At 44.5% G+C, this 19959-nt stretch overlaps 1 protein-coding gene across 2 annotated transcripts in view; it reads right to left on the reverse strand.

Annotated features, from left to right (window-relative positions):
• Window positions 1–1127: 1127 nt before the first annotated feature.
• Window positions 1128–19959, reverse strand: part of RUFY2 (RUN and FYVE domain containing 2) — a 40746-nt gene continuing 21914 nt past the window's right edge. For both annotated transcript variants that reach the window (XM_068255295.1, XM_068255294.1), the window contains exons 9-14: window positions 16953–17022; window positions 14809–14910; window positions 13152–13265; window positions 9252–9416; window positions 7489–7583; window positions 1128–1440 (exon numbers count right to left, since the gene is read on the reverse strand). In XM_068255295.1, the coding sequence (XP_068111396.1) occupies window positions 1335–1440; window positions 7489–7583; window positions 9252–9416; window positions 13152–13265; window positions 14809–14910; window positions 16953–17022 (652 nt within the window). In that variant the 3' untranslated portion in view covers window positions 1128–1334. The remainder of the gene's footprint in view (window positions 1441–7488; window positions 7584–9251; window positions 9417–13151; window positions 13266–14808; window positions 14911–16952; window positions 17023–19959) is intronic.

Consider the following 19959-nt stretch of genomic DNA (forward strand, 5'->3'; position numbering starts at 1 on the left):
ACAGTGCACTCTATGCACTGTCTGATGTCGTGCGTGTCAGCCTCCTGCACGCGTTTCCAAAACGCGGCTGGAAACGCGTGCAGTGTGAACGGGGCCTTAGAGAACCCGAGGTGGGTTTGAAGAATATTATCTGCATACAGAGGCTGGATCTGCCTATACAGCCCAGCCTCTGTTGCTATCCCAAACCCCCCTAAGGTCCCCCTGCACTCTGCAATCCCTCATAAATCACAGCCACGCTGCTGACAAACAGCTTGTCAGAGCTGGCTGTGTTTATCTCTATAGTGTCAGTCTGCTGCTCTCCCCACCCCCTGCAGAACTCCAGTCCCCGCCTGCATCCCTTCCCTCCCTGCTGATTGGAGGGAAGGGACGGGGGCAGGGACTGGAGCTATTCAGGAGGCGGGGGAGCAGCTGAGACTGACACTACAGATGTAAACACAGCCTCACAGCACGGCTGTGATTTATGAGGGATTGCAGAGTGCAGGGGGACCTTAGTGGGGTTTGGGATAGCAACAGAGGCTGGGCTGTATAGGCAGATCCAGCCTCTGTATGCAGATAACATTCTTTAAACACACCTCGGGTTCTCTTTAAGGATTAGAGGCAGAGGGTCAGCAGGACAGCCAGGCAAACTGTTATGGCTTAAAAAGAAAACATGGCAGCCTCTATATTCTTCTTGCTTCAGTTGTCCTTTACATTAGTCAGACCCTGCTTGGATATTTGGTGGTATTCTGCTGCCAGCCATTTGTGAACCCAGAGCTGCACTGCAGCTATCTGCTCAGCGGATTGTTCAGAAACAGCCTTATCAGTCTGCCGATAGCGCATACACATGAGCTACTGTCGGCTGAACGTCCGCCCAGCAGAAGGGTCTGACGGATCCGTTGTTTCCGGCGGTATGGTGTGTGTACACGCCTTTAGACTTATGTCTCTGCTCCTAATGTATTTTCTTAGCTGTACTACATACACCCCCCCCCCCCCCCCCTCACTTCAGTTTCTTTAACTTGCAGCCACTGCTTGATTAAACTCTCTTACCTGGAACGCAGATCTGTTTAACTTGCTGCAGGTGAAACTTAAATAGGGCTGGGCAGACTTTAAACATTATAAACATATTAAAATGAATGACAAGAGTCCAATATGAAAATACATTTTACTATCATGAGTACAATTACATAAGTTTAGAAAATACATCACTGATCTCTAGAATTTATGTTAATGTCTTTAATGAGGTACAAACATAGGTCATAGATAAAAGAAATCTTTAATACAGGTTTTTTTTACTAGATGTATCTTAATAAAATTGGACATCTGCATATATTACATTAATAGTCTTGCCAATAATGCTAGAAAGATATATCTTTAATCATTTTATACTGAGGGGCAGAGTCTACACTAGCACCCTTCATATAGGAGGCGATTTCAATGCTTCTAGACTGGTTTAGAACATGACTATCACGGCACCACATGGGAGATTAAACCATGAAATGTGGAAAGAGAAAAAGGAGAGAAAACAAAGGCATTATTATGGAGACATTTTTAATTCTCTCCACTACAAACAATGCAATAAGTTTTTTTTGCTAGGCATACATTGATCAGGTACACAGCTAAAGTGATAACTACTTTGTGCCAGTAGACATTACACACTTTCAGCAAAAATCTTAATTTTATTGCAGTTACTTGTGCAGTCAAGGTTATAAAGCAATTGCATTTGTACAGCTCCACGCTTTGATGCAATAAAGAATGAATGTAGCCGATCCATATTCAGTTGATAAACTGTCAATCATTGATTGTCATTACAGTGTCTTGTTATATTGGGGGGGGGGGGGGGGGGGTTTACACTACCTGTATCTGTCATCCACAGGAATCAAACCTTAAAGTGGATCCGAGATGAACTTTTATTCATTGCATAATTGTGTTCCATACATATATAGGGCATTCCTCAGGCCAAATACTTTCTTGTTTTGTTTTAATACTCTCCCTATAAACTAAACAAGCCTCGCCCACAGCTGCTCCAAAACGCCAAGGCACTCAGACCCATGTAGCAAGGGCTTATGGGAGCTCAGTCTGGGCAGGAGGAGGTTACTAGCCAGAGACTTCAGAGGCAGAGGGGAGTGAATTTTTCACAGGCTGAGGGGTGGAGATGCAGTTGCAGATTACCTGTGTAATGATGAAACAGAACATGGCCGCTCTCATTGTATCACAGCAATAAATCATCATAAACTGTTGAAGCAGTTTGAGCCAGATTTGCTGTGTAAACTATCTAAACTTTAGATAAGATATATAGACAAATTACTTGTTATAGTTAGTTTTTCATCTTTGATCCACTTTAAGACTGTTTTGGGCACAAACTCATGCAGACATGTTCCTTGGCTATAACTGGGTGACTTGTGCTTTAGCTATGGGGATGTGTGAGTAGGGAAGATATCACAGCACTCAACGGAGCTGTCTCTAGCTGGCATGTTAAGGAGAGGAGCAATGCTCTGTATGGCCTGGTGCACACCAAAAACCGCTAGCAGATCCGCAAAATGCTAGCAGATTTTGAAACGCTTTTTCTTATTTTTCTATGGCGTTTTGCGGATTGCTGCAGCGGATTTCAGTATAGTACATTTCATATATTGTTACAGTAAAGCTGTTACTGAACAGCTTCTGTAACAAAAACGCCGCCAAAATCGCTCTGAACAGGCGTTTTTCAGAGCGGTTTGCATTTATCCTATACTTAACATTGAGGCAGAAACGCATCCGCAATCCAAAAAATGCCTCACCCCGGCATTTTTCGTTTCTGCAAAACGTCTCCTGCTCTGGTGTGCACCACCCCATTGAGATACATTGACCAAGCGGATCCGCAGCCGCAAGCGGCTGCAGAAACGCTGAAAAAGCCGCTCGGTGTGCACCAGCCCTATGTCATTAGGGCTCCTTTCACATTGGCAACAGACAGGTGGTGACTTCTGCAAGTCAGCTGCTCTCTTGCATCGGCTGGGCGCTTGTTAGCACTCTGTGTCCATGTGGAGGGGGGAGCGCCGGTACAGTCGTTAGACTGAACTGCTGGTCACTGAGATGCAAATATTTGATTCATGCAGATTTATGTAAAAATATGCAGCTTGAAAATGCACCAATCAAGTCCCACCCAGGTTTAAATACATTGGTCCATTTTCAAGCAGCATATATTTGCATAAACATTTACATAAATCTGCATGTACATGGAAATATTTGCATCGCATTGATCATCCCTACTTACTTTAAAATGTAAAGTGTATGCCTAGCCTGTATAAGAACATATGTATACAAGGTACGTTGATAGCAGTGGCATCATGTAAGGCTGAAGGGAACTAGTGCTATAAATGAACATTCTCATCTGTAATAAAATTGTATTAACATTTTCACATTAAATGCAATTGGGCACCAGGGGGGGAAGAAAATGTAAAATTGAGTGTGCTGTTTGGGTGAGAAGTGTTACTTACCCGTGGAGGGGGCTGCTCCTGTGGTCTCTCGTCCATATGAAGTTGGCTATCTTCCCCCACAGAGAGCTTGCACAGTGCTGCATTTTTAACTGTAAATCAGTGTCATGCATGTGCACCTACCGCCGTGCATACTAGGAGATGATGCCTGTGGATGTGAGTACATTGCCTGGCATGCACAACACTGCCGGGAAGTGGGGAACATGATGCACTCCATATTGATGAGTGGCCACAGGAGCAGCAATGTTTGTCCACAGCTTAAAAATTGATTGGAAGTTGACTTTCTTCAGTAAAGCAGATTCAATTTACATGGTTGGATCTGCAAAAAGTTGGATTTTGTTTTCTCTATATTAGCGGAGTAAATTTTCCTTTTAACAGGGATACAGGCAACTGTTAAATCCATGAATGGTTCTCGCCATCCACTCCAACTGTTGTAAAAAGTTAAAGGAAACCTTAACTGAGAGGGATATGGATGTTTCCTTTTAAAATAATACCAGTTGCCTGACTCTCCTGCTGATCCTGTGTCTCTAATGCTTTTAGCCACAGCCCCTCAACAAGCATGCAGATCAGGTGCTCTGACTGAAGTCAGACTGGATTAGCTGCATGCTTGTTTCAGGTATGAGATCCAGATACTACTGCAGAAAGGGATCATCAGGACTGCCAGGCAACTGGTATTTTTTAAAAGTAAACATCCATATCCCTCTCAGTTAAGGTTCCATTTAAAGGGACTCCAAGCACCTCTCATGGGCATGCCTTTAAGACTCCAACCAGTACTGCAAAGTACTTAAAGATGCATACCTTACTGCAGCTTGTGCTCTCCTCTTTCATTTGATGTCTGAATCGCCGTTCTACACCAAATAGTTTTCGTTCAATTTAAAAATCGGGGCTGCCATCTTGGCTATGTTATAACTTCCGGGTCACCCCTGTTTTCTCTGTTAGAGAAGTGCATCACTGAATGAAGCAGGAAGAGAAAGTGACATGTATGGCCATTGCAAGACGGTCCTCCAGAGGGGTCATAGCACGACTTTGTTGGAAGTCGTCTGTCTTAAAGGCATGCCCATGAGAGGTGCTCGGAGTCCCTTTAAGGCTGGGTTTACACTGGCAACTGATACATTTGAACTAAATCAGTTCAACGGCTGCTGTGTTTTTAATACACTTGACTAATACCACGGTCCACAACACACAAAATGCTGCAGGCATTACATTAGCATGAAGCACTGTGTTACAGCACATAGATCTAAACTGGTCCATTAGAAGTCACTAGATGCAGAATTCAGTGCACTGCGGGTCAGTTGTGTTCTGATGCTTGGCAGTGCACCCACTGTGATCCCAATAATACGGAAGAGAGCGCTTCACAGTTGTGTTCAGTCAATAATGTAACATGTTGGCGCGCTTCTTTCATGTACCCAGGAGAGTCATATGTTAGAAGGGAGCGCTACACAACGCAAGTACCATCAATGAGTCCAACAATAGATCTCCGTTACTTCGGATGCCCGCTGTCACTTCCATACACTTATACTATTTCCTGCTGATATACAGCAGATTCGATCACTGTGATATTGTTGCGCAAACGCCGACCGAACGATCGATTTCTGTCCGAAATCGATTGATCCCGTCAATCTGTCTGCACGAAAGGTTTTGCTCGATCGCCGGCGGGTCGGGAGTGTGTCGATAGCGGCGTTCGAATGTCCGACAACCAACGCTGGCGGCAATACATTACCTGATCCGGCCGGCACGTATCCCCGCTGTCCCCGCTGCTCCTTCTCCGTGCTGGGCTCCGGCTGGCTTCACTTCTTCCTGTCCCGACAGGAAGTTTAAACAGTAGAGCGCCCTCTACTGTTTAAACTTCCCCGGACAGGAAGTAAAGTGAAGCTGGAGCGGAGAAGAAGACAGCGGAGACCGGGGGACTTGCGCCGGCCAGATCAGATAATGTATGCACGGGCGGCAGCGGTAGCTTCACAGATTGTGAATCGATTTCAGCATGAAACCGATTCACCATCTGTTTGCAGTAAAGGCAGCCATACGATCCCTCTCTGATCAGATTTGAGCAAAGAGGGATCTATCTGTTGGTCAAATCTGATGGCAAATCGACCAGTGTATGGCCACCTTTAGTCAAGTACGCAGGTGACCACTACACATGATGTATACAGACTCACCAGATCACAGGACCTATATGTAGGCCAGCGTGCACCTTGGGACACTAGGCTGTCCCCCATTAGGCATCAGTCTGCTGTGAAGTCCTCTCCTGATGGTTTACTGCCACATGGACATATGATTGAATCTATAAAGAGGAATGTGGGTGTTTGAAGATTGAGGTTACCTGCAAAGCCAATGAGGTGGGGGACAGCCTAGTGCTGAACTAACGTTCCTGTGACCTGGAGAGCCTGTATACGTTGGGTGTAGTGGTCACCTGCGTACTCAACTAAGAAAATGACAGCTGTCATCGGAACAAACAGATCTATTTGTTGGACACTGATTACGCTTGGGTTGTGTAGAACTCTCTTAACACGTATAACGCCACTGTAAACCCAGCCTATAAGGAACCTGATGTGAGAGGGATATGGAAGCTGGCATATTTATTCCATTACCAGTTTCCTAGCAGTCCTACTGATCTCTTTGGCTGCAGTAGTGTCTGACTAGATCAGCCACATTAGTCTTTGGCTAAAAGTATTAGGCTGTGTTCCCACTTGCTTGCTGGCCCGAGATTATAGCCGACTGCACAGAAGTGCGGATTGTTGCAGCGTGACAAGTGTGAGCGTCTCCTATGTATAACATAGATGCCATTCACTCTCTGGTAAGCAATGAGCAGAGGACGGACTAAAAAAGGCCGTCTGCATTGTTTAAAGAGAAAGTAAATGTCACCCTCCATATCCCTCTCATTTCAGGTTTTCTGGTTACCGCCATTCAAACCAAACGTGAGCTGCACTTACCAATATAATTAGATTTGTTTATTCCTGCATTGCCAGCATTTCTGTAATAATATCTTGCTCCATAGGTCAGTACTTTCTGCCACTGAGGTCTATAAAATGGGATCTTACAGTACAAATCAAAATGTACCTCCTGAACAGCTGTAGACCAGCATTTCCTGTCCAAAACCCATAGTGACCTGACATACATCTATGTCACACTCAGTTATACCCACCTACAGATTACTGAGGGTGCCACTAGAAAGGATCATATCTCCCTGTATAAACAGTGGGGTTGCCTGGCTGTCATCTGCATGCATATTGAAGTATTAGAAGCAGAGCATCAGAATAGAGGTCGGGCAACTGGCATTGTGCATTAGTGAATGTAGATTAAATAATCTGTATACCTCTCACTACAGGTTCCCTTTAAAAACCTGACATTTATGGTTCTGGACTGGCAAATGCTGCAGCTGATTTCCAGTACAGGGAATACTTCATTATAAAACAAAGAAAAAAGTCTAACATGCTAATTTGAATCTATGCGCAACCTGCAGCAGATATTATATATAGCCCCCTGAGCATTTAGGTACAATGCTGATACAGAACCATAATATGTTGTGTTCATTTCAAATGACTAGATTAAAATGGAAGGCTAGAAGATAAAAAATTGTCCAAAAAACTCTTAATTAACCAGAAGGCAGAGTAAAAAAAAATTACCGTAATAATTAACAAAACCAGTCTAAGGCCTGGTGCACACCAAAGGAGTTTTTCTGAGCGTTTTGAGTTTTTAAATCTGCTGCTAACGTTATCCTATGTGTCTGTGCACACTGGAGCAATGAGGTTTTGTAAAAAACCCCATAGCATTACATTGGGAAGAGCTTTTGAAACCTGTAGCGTTTGGGCGCTAGAGGTTTCAAAAGCTCTTCCCAATGTAATGCTATGGGTTTTTTTTTTACAAAACCTCATTGCTCCAGTGTGCACAGACACATAGGATAACATTAGCAGCAGATTTAAAAACTCAAAACGCTCAGAAAAACTCCTCTGGTGTGCACCAGGCCTAACTGCTAATCCAAACTATTTGGTGAACACTGATTTAAAATGTAAGCAATGTGTAGAGAACTGCTCACTATTCTTACCTTTGCTCGTGTGGCTTTCTTGCTGAGGGCATCTGAGTGCACCTTTCATCCAGTTCATCATCTTCATCTCTCTCTCTGGCCTCTTCCTCTGAGCACTGCAAGTTAGAAGCATTTGTAAACAGCTAAGGTGAAGTTGTCTAACAGTGGCACCCCAGACAGTGTAAATGTGGACTCCGCTGAAGGGCAAACTCTTTCCAACAGGAAATGTCAGGAATCATCTTATTTAGATATTTAAAGGACACCTGAAGTGAGAGGGATAAGGGGGCTGCCATATTTCTTTTTAAACCAGGGGTAGGGAGCCTATGGTTCGGGAGCCAGATATGGCTCTTTTGATGGCTACATCTAGCTCACACCATAAGGTGTTGATTCACTAAGCTACACTGCTCAAGCAGCGCAGTTTAGAGTGACAGCGCAAGTAAAAATCTTCAAAGTAGGCACGCTACTGCTGTTGCATGCACTACTAACTACTCGCGCTCCCCCCAAAACTAACGGCCGCTCCAATTGTCCCACCCTGGACCATGTCAGGTCCAGTGACTTTGTAGGACGAGATCTCTGCACGTTGATTGGCCCAATAGGCTGCCTGTCACTTGATAGGCCAGCTAGCTAATTGTACAAGCTGTTAGTCTGTATTTCTCCTGTCTGGCTCTTGGGGAGATTGCTGATGTTGCCGAAACCCAAGAGAAGCTGATGACGTGTCTGACACTTCCACTGCCTGTCGGATCAACTGTATACACATCACTTTTGCAGCAGGGACATGAGCCCCCTGCCACACGTGCGCACTGTCCCAGTTTGAGACATATTGTATGGCTCTCAGGGAAATACATTTTAAAATATGTGGCATTAATGGCTCTCTCAGCCAAAAAGGTTCCTGACCCCTGCTTTAAACAATACAAGTTAGGCATAGACCCTGAACAAGCATGCCGATCAGGGTCTGATCCAGGTCTGACTGGATTAGCTGCAGTACAGCTTGTACATGGACGGTAGAGCAGCCACTACTGCAGCTAACGATCAGCAGGACGCCAGGCAACTGGTCATTTTACAGGAAATAAATATGGCACCCTCTATACCACTTTGACTTTAGGTGAAATAGAAGTCAGAAGAATATGGTGGCTGCCATCCCTGATTGTCACTGTTAAAGGGGAATTAAACTAGTAATAGAAAACTCTTGCACCTGTTGCTAGGTACAGGAGTATTAGTGCAACATTTTTCCTCCCCACCACTTAATGTTATAAATAGATCATTTTATACATTACCTGTGTCCTTGAGTTGCCTGTATACTGGAAGCCGATGCCAAGCAACAGGAAGTTCTCTTATGCTTCTGTAGTGACGCTTTGCTGTGGCAATGGCTGACACGTCATTTAGTAGTGAACCGGAACAGCACAGCTTTCCACTGGCCTGATACTGCTGCTGGTAATTGTGTTGTCAGCGGTATCAAGCAGCTTTGTGGTACTGGACATACTCGTGCAGCACAGCCAAGCTTGTACATGGACGGGAGAGCAGCCACGAGAACATATTCCACAAGCTCTGTAGAAAATGGTCAGAGGGTCCCAGCGCTGGAACAGTGGTCGCCAGGAGGATCCAGGAAGGCTCTGGACTAACCAGAAGCTTCCCTCTACTGGGGTATCTATTTGTACATTGCCTGTCTATGATTAAAAAGAGAGCAGCATTTTCCATTGCCCTGTATTGCAGAAATGGATGGACAATGGTCACTGCCAGCAGATCAGTGGTTGGCGAGTTTAGAAGGCCTCCCCAAGTTTCCTTACCTGCATTTTCTGATACATCTCGAAGTTTATTGCCTTTACTTCTTCAAGCTGTTCCTTCAGGCCAATGAGGGTGTCCTGCTTCTCATGAATGTCCTTCTCCAGCAACTTCACAGCAAGTTCAATTTCATGCTGCATTCTTACTGGTTCAAGGTCCGAGTCCGTTTCCTGAAATGGTAATACAGTAAGGATTACGGAGGGCACAAAAGAAAGCAAACGAATAGGTCTGCGTACATCTGAGAACTCCATTAGGTCAGAACTCCTGGAAAAAAGACTCTCTTTTCATTGCTTTACAATGAGTGGAAAGGACCCTGGGCAGAACTGAATCAGACTCAGAAGGTGAATGATTGACACCTGTCAGCCAGTCTTATTAGCTGTCACGTAGTAGTTTCCACATCTGAAAGTGGTATGAAACTCAAAATGTCATCCCTGCTCTGAAAGATTATACCAGTAAATTATTTTCCTCATGCTGTGTTTAGGCTGGTTTCACACCAGGACGTTGCGTTTTAGGGAACGTTATGGTCGCATAACGTGCCCCTAACGCAACGCCTGGTGCTCTCTGCTGTGGACGTCAGAGTGAGCCGCATTGTGCAGCTCACTCTGGCGTCCGTGATGCCGTGATGCGTACTCTTGGACGCATGCGGCATCACGTGGTCTTGCCCGGCCAATCGCCGCACAGAGGGCCGCTCCAGGAAGTAAACACTGCACGTCACTGAGTGCAGTGAATATTAATTAGCCATGTGCCTGGCCGCTCTCCGCTCCTCCCCAACGTTACTGAGCATGTGCAAACAGTCTAACGTGGCTCTGCCGCTTATAAAGTACTGCATGCAGTACGTTGTCTTATGGCGCAGCGTTACTAAGTAACGCAACGTGGGCACTATGAACAGCCCATTGATTTTTCAGTGCTGTGCGGTGGGGTGCGTTACAGGCTGCTCTGACGTGCGCCTGTAACGTCCCACTGTGAAACCAGCCAAGTCACTGGAAGGGCTAATAATGCAAACTTCAATATCACTTGCAAGCCAATTGATAACACTGCCATAAAATCATCAGATGGTGGTGCGCTTAGTATTTGCAGAGCAGCTTCTGCTGTATCCAGGGAAAGGCAGAGAACTTTCTCAGGTTTGTTTTATTTCCAGATAGTAAGGCTGGGGCCACAGTTGCATCTGTGGATGATTTAGTACATATAGGGCTGGATTCATAAAGCCATGATAAATGACATCACGGCCGTGACATGCTTAGCGTGCGGGTTAGCGAACGTACAGGTTTGCGCGCATTAACTTCCCCGTTCACATTCTAACATATGGGATAGCGCATGTACGGGGAAAGTTAATGCGCGCAAACCTTTACTTTTATACGCGCTAACCTGTACGCTCGCTAACCCTTGCGCTGAGCATGTCACGGCCGTGATATCATTTATCATGGCTTTGTGAATCCAGCCCATAGTGTCCATTTTAATGCAAGCTTCAGCCACCAAACAATTATCTATTTGCTTCAGTGTGAAGTGGAACTTTGTATTATTAACCCTTCCAGTGACTTGATACCGGAACATAGTTTTCCCTATGCTGTGTCTAATCTTAAAGGGAACCTAAACTGAGGAGAAAAACAAAAGTTTGCTTTCCTAAAACAGAAAGAATTTGCGATAATTCAGGTTGGAGTGAGCTTGAGATGTCTCCCAGAGCAACACTGCTGAATATATGCAAATTAACCATTGTACCCTTAGAAGCTAAACACACCTCCAGAACCACTGGAATGCAATGATGTGTCAGCTTGTTAATTTGTACAGAGCCATAATAATCCAACATGCATACAGACTGTTTCGGATTGTTTGATCCTCATCAGTGCATGGCATGGATTAATTTGGCTCTATGGAGTAGGGCTTGTAAACCGAGAGGTACAGACTAACCAGCAAGCTCATGGTGACCCAGAACTCATTGGTGTGTGCGAGGGGCTACAATGGTCCTAAAAGCCCCCTTACTAAGATGTTAAGAAAAACAAAAATTTGCTTTCCTAAAACAGAAAGAATTTGCGATAATTCAGGTTGGAGTGAGCTTGAGGAGGATATGGATTTTTCCTTTTAAAATAATACCAGTTGCCTGACTCCCTTCTCTAATACTTTTAGCCACGGCCCCTGAACAAGCATGCAGATCAGGTGCTTTGACTGAAGTCAGACTGGATTAGCTGCATGATTGTTTCAGGTGTGTGAGTCAGCCACTACTACAGGCAAAGAGATCAGCAGGGCTGCTAGGCAACTGGTATTGTTTAAAAGGAAACATCCATATCCCTCTCAGTTTAGGTTGCCTTTAAGGAAACCAAAGACTTAAAAAAAAAAGCTTTATTATACGCACCTGGGGCTTCCTACAGCCCCATGCGCACGGATCGCTCCCACTCTGCCGTCCTCCGCTGCCTGCAGCTCCGGTATCGGCTCCCGTTAGTTCTGCCAGTCTCCGCAGCCGGACAGATACGCAAAGAGCGCACTTCCCTTACGTCAGACCGCTGCGACTGTCAGAACTAACAGGATCCGATACCGGAGCTGCAGGCAGCGGAGCAATCCGTGCGCATGGGGCTGGGGGAAGCCCCAGGTACGTATAAAACTTTTATTTTTTCGTCTCTGGTACACTTTTAACTATTTGGAAATAAAACAAAGCAGGGAAGTTCTCTGGATATGGGGGAAGCTACTTTTAAATGGTAAAACAAGGAGGACTTACGATTAAATTATTCAGAGTAGGAGGAACATGTGCAGGTACATGCACATCCTAAGTTGAAGGGGGATAAAACTAACATCTTAAATGTGCCCTACAAGGGCCCCTAATTGCATTACATTTCAGTTGTAATTTTTGATAACAGATCTAGTCACATGATCACAGTTCTCTTGTTCTCATTCTAGGAGGGGGGGTTTGTGTGTTAAAATGGACCTGAACTCAGAACTTCCTTTCTGCTCTAAAAGATAAAAAGAAAAAAAACACTTCTTTGTTACAGCTGATACAAATCCTGCAATAGATATGCAGTGTGTCTACTTCCTGCTTCATGGAAGCAGACATAGGGTTACTATCCTGTGTTTACCAATTAACTGCTCTGCCATGGCAGAGGAGATTCCAGAGCTGACACAGTTGAAACGATCATATTACATTGGTCACAGGTCAGGGGGGATTAGACAGGCTAAACTCTCTAAAAACATAAAGGGTACATTTCTCTATGTTTTGCTTCAGTCCTGTGCAAGACTTCAGGTCCACTTTTTAAAGGGATAGAGGCTTTGGTCTGAAATGAGTTAACCTTTTCAGGACCACAGGCCCAGCCCCCCCCCCCCCCCCTAAAGACCAGGCCATTTTTCACAAAAATGGCCACTGCAGCTTTAAGGCCTTGCTGCAGGGCCACACAACTCAGCACACAAGTGATCCAGCCCCCCACCTCTCCCCACCAACAGAGATTTCTCTTGGTGGAGTCAGATCACCCCCCAGATGTTTGTTTATTTTTAAATAAATAAATAATTTTATTTTTTTTTATAAATTTCCCTATTTATTATTTTAATTCCCCTCCCTCCCTTCCCCCGTCAGCCTATCACTGCCGATCGCTCCTGTGTCCCCCAGCTGGCCCCAGTACAGTGCTGCTGTAGATTTCAGCGCTGTACTAACTAAATAGACGGCGGTTTCACCGTCTCCGAGCGGCGATCGCGGTCAACTGAAGGCGGAGTGGAGCTCCACCTTCCAAACCGAGATGCGCACGCATCGGCACGCAAACTCCTGCAAAACCCAGCCCCAGGACTTGACGCCAATTAGCGTTTGGTGGTCCTGGGACTGCCGCCGTAATCATGTCCATTGGCGTGACGCGGTCATTCTGTAGTTAAACAATACATGGGTACCATCACATTTATATGCCCACTGGAGAGTCCTCTCAGCCTATATTCACCTGCGTCAGTTCTGAGTCTTCATGATCCGTACAAATGTCGGTGAAAATCTCGCTCAGTCCATGTCTTGAATGCTGTCTGTACATCTGTTCAGCTTCAATGCTGGCCTTAGCTGCCTGTGCATAAAGCAAATCAATTGTTACACAGTGGAGGCGATTTCCTGTAGAGACATGTGGCTTTATTGTTTTCCCTTCTGATGATGGTAGAGTCAAAGTTATGGGCAGTTTTCGGGACTTGGCTTCCCCACTAACTACACAAATATAATAGCCCACATTTACATAAATAAAGCATGCTTGCTGGCTCTCTGATGACCCAGTTCCTTGTCTTCTGTGATCTCATTCAGCTAAGCATGACAGCATTTGACCAAACAGCCAGTAGTTATCTCTGAAACTATATCTAGAGGTTGGACCCTAGCTTCTGTTCCATCTGGATCTATGGTAGCAAATCCTAAATCTAGACCTGTATCTTGAGTGTTTAAGTTCATACAAGTCCTAGAGCAGTGATGGCTAACCTTGGCACTCCAGCTGTGGTGGAACTACATGTCCCATGAGGCATTGCAATACTCTGACAGCTCTATGCATAACTCGGGGAGGCAGAGGCGTGATGGGATTTGTGTTTTTGTCACAGCTGGAGTGCCAAGGTTAGCCATCACTGTCCTAGACTAAACTTGGCTGTGGTGGCAGATAAACACCCTCTTGGCCAAGAATCTACCACGATGTGGACAACGGCTGCCAAACGGAAAGGAGGACACATGGTGTCATGATACTGGATGTATGGCGCCCCCTCTCTTTATTGGATAGTCAATCTAATGGGAGATTCATCATACTTTTTAACAGGACATGCAGAAGGAAGAGGGTGATGTAATGCACTTGTTTAAAGACCCCCAAAATAACTGGTAACTGCACTTACATGACAGATGTGAAAAATGTTAAAACTAGCTTGGCCACTAGGGATGTTGAGTAGGAGCTAAAGCTTGGCAGCAAGGGTTCGTCAATGAGATGCTATTAAAGAGGAACTGTAACAACATATAGTAGAGCACAGTAAATTTTTCAGGATACCCACTCTCATGGTCATTTTCCTTGATTCAGCATCAGAAACACTTCCAATAGCTATATACTGCTGTATGTTGGTGTGTAGCCTCGCCCTCCCAGTGATGTCACTGCCTAGGCTGTTTAACTATGCGTCATTTTTCTTGCAGTGCCTGGGAGACCAGGGGCCATATGCAATTCCCCTTTTCTCCTGAGTTTTCTCCTAGGAGAAAGCTCAGAAGACACAACCATTCCGCAGTGATGCACCTGCCAGCACTGGTCACCACCTGTGATAAATTTCAGAATGTAAGTCGGGGTACGGTAAGATTTTACAACGGACAGAACACTGAGAGCTTATTTTTGTTACAAAATTCAATTTTCTTAATTACGTTGTTTTCCCTACAGTTCCTCTCTAAGCCTGAAATGTTGACAATATTATGCAAATATATGCAGCTTGGGAATAATTTTGGTTGGCCTATTTCCAAGCTGCATACAATTAGCATCAACTTGGAATTCTTAACATCTCACTGATTTCCCTGTGGCCAATACAAGGGTGAAACAACGGCACATCCGAGAGGCATAGACAGTCATCAAACATTGGTCTGATTTGTGGAATTAGTGTGATTTGTACCTCCAGATGTTGATGAGCTTTCATGAAAATCACAGCATTTTCATTCCTTAACTGATGGTTTTCTTCTTGCAGTTTGATTATATTATTCTTGGCAATAGCTAACTGAAGCAAAAACAAGAACAAACAAGTACATAAAATAAATGGCCACCACAAACAAAAGTAGATCCAGAGAGTTTAGAAAACTTAAGTTGTAATGTAGACATTTACAGTTCTAACTGCCTACAGTCCCAGAGTTCTGGAGAGATCAGGGCTTCTGGAGGGGTGAGCAGTCGGCTGAAACAGCTGGACTTAAAGAGAAACCATGACCAAGAATTGAAATTCATCCCAAACAGTAGCTGATACCCCCTTTCCCATGAGAAATCTATTCCTTTTCACAAATGGATCATCAGGGGGCTCTGTATGGCTGATTTTGTGGCTAAACCCCTCCCACAGTGTGATGTCAGCACCTCACAGCACTGAGGTACTGACATCACACTGTGGGAGCCTTGTTGCATTGTGGGAAACAACAGCTGTTTCCAACTGCCAAAAAAGCAAGCAGCATCCCCTCCCAGTGACATCTCCTGCCAGCAGTAAAAATGTCGCCATGTGATAAATGTCAGAATGTAAATCAGGGAGAGGAAAGATTTTACAATGGGAAAACACTGACTAAATCATTTAGACATAATTATTGTAAAAATTAAGCACTTTTTTATTACATTTTTTTCACTGGAGTTCCTCTTTAACTGGACCGAAACATGACTGTGGGGGGTGGAGGACTCATGCTCACATACAGATGTGGGGGTATGAACCTGGACAAGTGACCAGTGGATGACCACAATTTCAGATGAGATACCATGCAATGATGTTTATGGTGAACAGAAATCTATATACAAATATACAAACAATTTCCAGCATGATAAATATAGACACATGTGCATAGACAGTACAGAGCACAGCAGGTGAGGAGGTCAAGGCAGAATGTAAGGTTCAGCAACAGGTAAGCAGGGTACAGGAGAACGGACCGGAACAGAATATCCAGATACTTGGGGCCTAGCAACAGGAAATTCTGGCACAGCTGAGGAAGGGGTGCCCGGTAAAATGGGTGCAAGGGAATCCCGATAGTTCAATATTGTCAAAAGACGACGCCCAAATTACTTTAAAAACAGCATATTTTGGGCGCCAGCAATAGCCGGCAGCTGAATTACGTCTTTCTCCCATAGTCCATAGTGGCCTGGAAAGGGAATAGTAGCGCCGCCAGCACTTTTGAAGGAGCAAGGTAAGCAGTTTTTCAGCTCCACCCTGCGCCCAAATTTCCCGGTGTCGTTTTTCAATGTATGCGCGGGGGAGGGCCACAGCAAGAGGCGCTGCAGAGCGGAGCAGATATCTGGCACCCAAATAACCCGCCTGGCACCGACATAGCCGGTAATTACAATGTATGCTATGGCGGCACAGAAATTAACAGGTGCAGTGTGATAAAGAGAACACACCGGTGCCTACATGGGAAAGAGGAGCCGGGTGACTTAGGTGCCAGATCCACCGGTAATCTATTGCCGATAGTGAGGATATTGGTAACATTACCAATATTCTACTATTGGCTTCCCCAAACTTATCCCTAACACTAACGAGCACCGTGCCACCCACAGTTATTCCCATATGCCTCCACTGCTTACCATATGTCTCTCAACTCAGGTTCCTTTTAACACCCAGATTTTGTTCTATATTTGAGATGCCCTATAGGGATGATATAAGGTATGCAAATTTTTTGCGTTTATGTAAATTTGTCATTTTTATTTAAATATATGCAACTTGAAAATGGACAAATCAAATCCCCTAGGTTTAAACTGATTGGTCGATTTTCAAACTTCATATATTTTCATAAACAATTTACACACATTTGCATAAACTCTGAATAAAATTTGCATATCATTGACCATCCCGATTGTTCTCTCTAGTATAGAACAGGACTGACAGCCCCACAACAGGGCTAAAAAGCAGAAATAGCAGAGATAGGGGATCCAACCCATCTATATTCAATCAAACACTGCACCTCTGCTCTGAATAATTATCTTTCAAGGAGTAAGAATTTGTGCATTTCATTCATTTTTTCAATAGATTTTACACAAACGGCAGATTAAGTGACATTGGATTTCACATACATGTCATACCTCCTCAATCAGCTTAGCATTCGACTTCTCCATTGTATCAATTCTTGCATGAAGACTGCTAACAGTACCGCTGCAAGCAAGCAAGAAAATGAATCATAGTCTCCTTCAATGCTAAACACACAGGTCCTGATTTACTACAGCACTGCAGAACATACAGTAGGTCAACCTTAAAGAGAAACTCCGACCAAGAATTGAACTTTATCCCAATCAGTAGCCGATACCCCCTTTTACATGAGAAATCGATTCCTTTTCACAAACAGACCATCGGGGGGCGCTGTATGGCTGAAAGTGTGGTGAAACCCCTCCCACAAGAAACTCTTGAGTAGTACTCCTGTCAGTTTCCTGTCTGTGAACCTTGCTGCATTGTGGGAAATAGCTGTTTACAGCTGTTTCCAACTGCCAAAAAAGCAAGCAGCAGCTACATCACCTGCCAACAGTAAAAATGTCACCATGTAATAAATGATAGAATGTAAATCAGAGATTTAAAAGATTTTACAATGGGAAACACTGGCTAAATCATTTATACATAATTATTGTAAAAATGAAGCACTTTTTTTATTACATTATTTTCACTGGAGTACCTCTTTAAAGGACAACTGAAAGAGAACCCGAGGTGTGTTTAAAGAATGTTATCTGAATACAGAGGCTGGATCTGCCTATACAGCACAGCCTCTGTTGCTATCCCAAACCCCACTAAGGTCCCCCTGCACCCTGCAATCCCTCATAAATCACAGCCATGCTGTGAGGCTGTGTTTACATCTGTAGTGTCAGTCTCGGCTGCCCCCCCCCCGCCTCCTGCATAGCTCCAGTCCCTGCCCCCAACCCTTCCCTCCAATCAGCAGGGAGGGAAGGAATGCAGGCGGGGACTGGAGTTCTGCAGGAGGCGGGGAGAGCAGCAGACTGACACTATAGAGATAAACACAGCCAGCTCTGACAAGCTGTTTGTCAGCAGCGTGGCTGTGATTTATGAGGGATTGCAGAGTGCAGGGGGACCTTAGGGGAGTTTGGGATAGCAACAGAGGCTGGGCTGTATAGGCAGATCCAGCCTCTGTATGCAGATAATATTCTTCAAACCCACCTCGGGTTCTCTTGAAGCAAGAGTTATATATATATATATATATATTTATATTTTTATTTTTTTTTAAGGAAACCAGAGACAACGAATGTTAAACGTTTTATACATACCTGAGGCTTCCTCCAGCCCCATGCGCACGGATCGCTCCCACGCCACCGTCCTCAGTCTTCTCACTCTTCGTTAACGGGTCCCGTAAGTTCGGCCAGCCGTGGCCAGTCTCAGCATGCGCAGTGCACTCCCTCCGTCTCTCCGGCGGAGAATAGTACTATACAGGCACAGTACTATTATCCGCTGGAGAGACGGAGGGAGCGCACTGCGCATGCTCAGACTGGCCAAACGTACGGGACCCGTTAACCAAGACGGCGTGGGAGCGATCCGTGCGGATGGGGCTGGAGGAAGCCCCAGGTATGTATAAAACTTTTAAGATTCATCGTCTCTGGTACACTTTAAGCAATCCCAGTTGCCTGGTAGCCCTGCTGATCCTCTAATACTTCTTCATCTTCCCCCCATGAGGAGGTGGGCTGGTGTAAAACCTGTCAGTTCTGTCAGATTTCTACTACCTACTGTAAGTGACAGCAACATAGGAGAAAAGTAATTTATGACTCATTTTGCTCTGTCAGAAATGTATTTTTTATTTATGTTTTTTCATCTATTTTAAGTTTTACAATTTTTCATGATAGTGGTCTTTTAATTACATGTATGCCTGTAGAAGGATGCAGGGAGCTTCTGGAGGGTTCCCTGTATCAAGGTGAGTTTCCAACGTTAGCTTTTTTTTGTTAATTGCAGGTTTACTTTAAAGTGGACCTGAACTCAGAACGTCCTGTATGCTCTAAAAGATACGCAACAGCATAATAACATTTAAACAAAACACATTTCTCTGCTGCAGCTGATACAAATTCAAAAATAAATCTGTACTGCTCCACTTCCTGTTTTCATGGAAGCAGACACATTGTTAACATCCTGTGCTTTCCAATGAGCTTATCTGCCATCTCTGCCGTGGCAGTCATGTGACAGAGAGGAGAGATCAAATTACAGCTTGTGATTAGTCACAGATGAGGGGGAATTAGACAGGCTACACGCTCTAGATATATACAGTGTGCACATCTCTATGTTTTCCTCCTGACCAGTGCAGGAGTTCAGGTCCACTTTAAATAACATTTTAAAATTTTACTCTACATTAGCTATAATTTCTAATGCTGGTACTGCTATAAATATAAAACTAAGCAAACAAAACAACATTACCCTGTGGGGAAGTCATATTGCTCTGGATGAAATAATTCTGACCTAGCACTTCCTGTTAGGCAATCACTGTGTGCATTGCATTGTGAGCTCTATATCAGAATGATGCAGGTCTTTGCAGTACATCTAGCTACAATGCTTGTCCTGTATGGAAACACTGTTGAGGATTGTTCTATATTTAACCAATATATATTTAACTGCATTCCACGCCACTGGGGCCTCCCATGTCTTATCTTTTACCAGGAAGGTGATAAATGAACAGATGTAGAATACATGTGGTAAAAGTACTGTTCTTTTTTCTGTGGAAAAAGTAATGAATTGAAAGCACGGGAAAAAAATTCAAGGCACAGAAGATTATAAATGGATTAATAAATGTTTCCAGCAAATCACAATTGTTCATTGTAGTTCACAGCTGTACACAGAGCCGGCCTTTGGGGGTGGCAAATGGGGCAATCGCCCCAGGCCCCGCACCTGAAGAGGCCCCGCACCCTCTGCAGCTGTGGGGAGAGCGGGCATAGTAGTTAAAACTCAGGTTTTTTCTTCCGATCCTCACAGCTACCATCTATTTCCTCTCCCAGCATCTGTGTATTAGTGTTGTCCGGATCATGAACGATTCGGATCTTTGATCCAAATCTATTTTGTGAGTCGAATCATCCGAATCATCAAAATGAATTCGGATCGGAAAAGGGGCAG

The sequence above is a fragment of the Hyperolius riggenbachi genome, chromosome 10 (genome assembly GCF_040937935.1).
Source record: "Hyperolius riggenbachi isolate aHypRig1 chromosome 10, aHypRig1.pri, whole genome shotgun sequence".
Lineage (NCBI taxonomy): Eukaryota > Metazoa > Chordata > Amphibia > Anura > Hyperoliidae > Hyperolius > Hyperolius riggenbachi.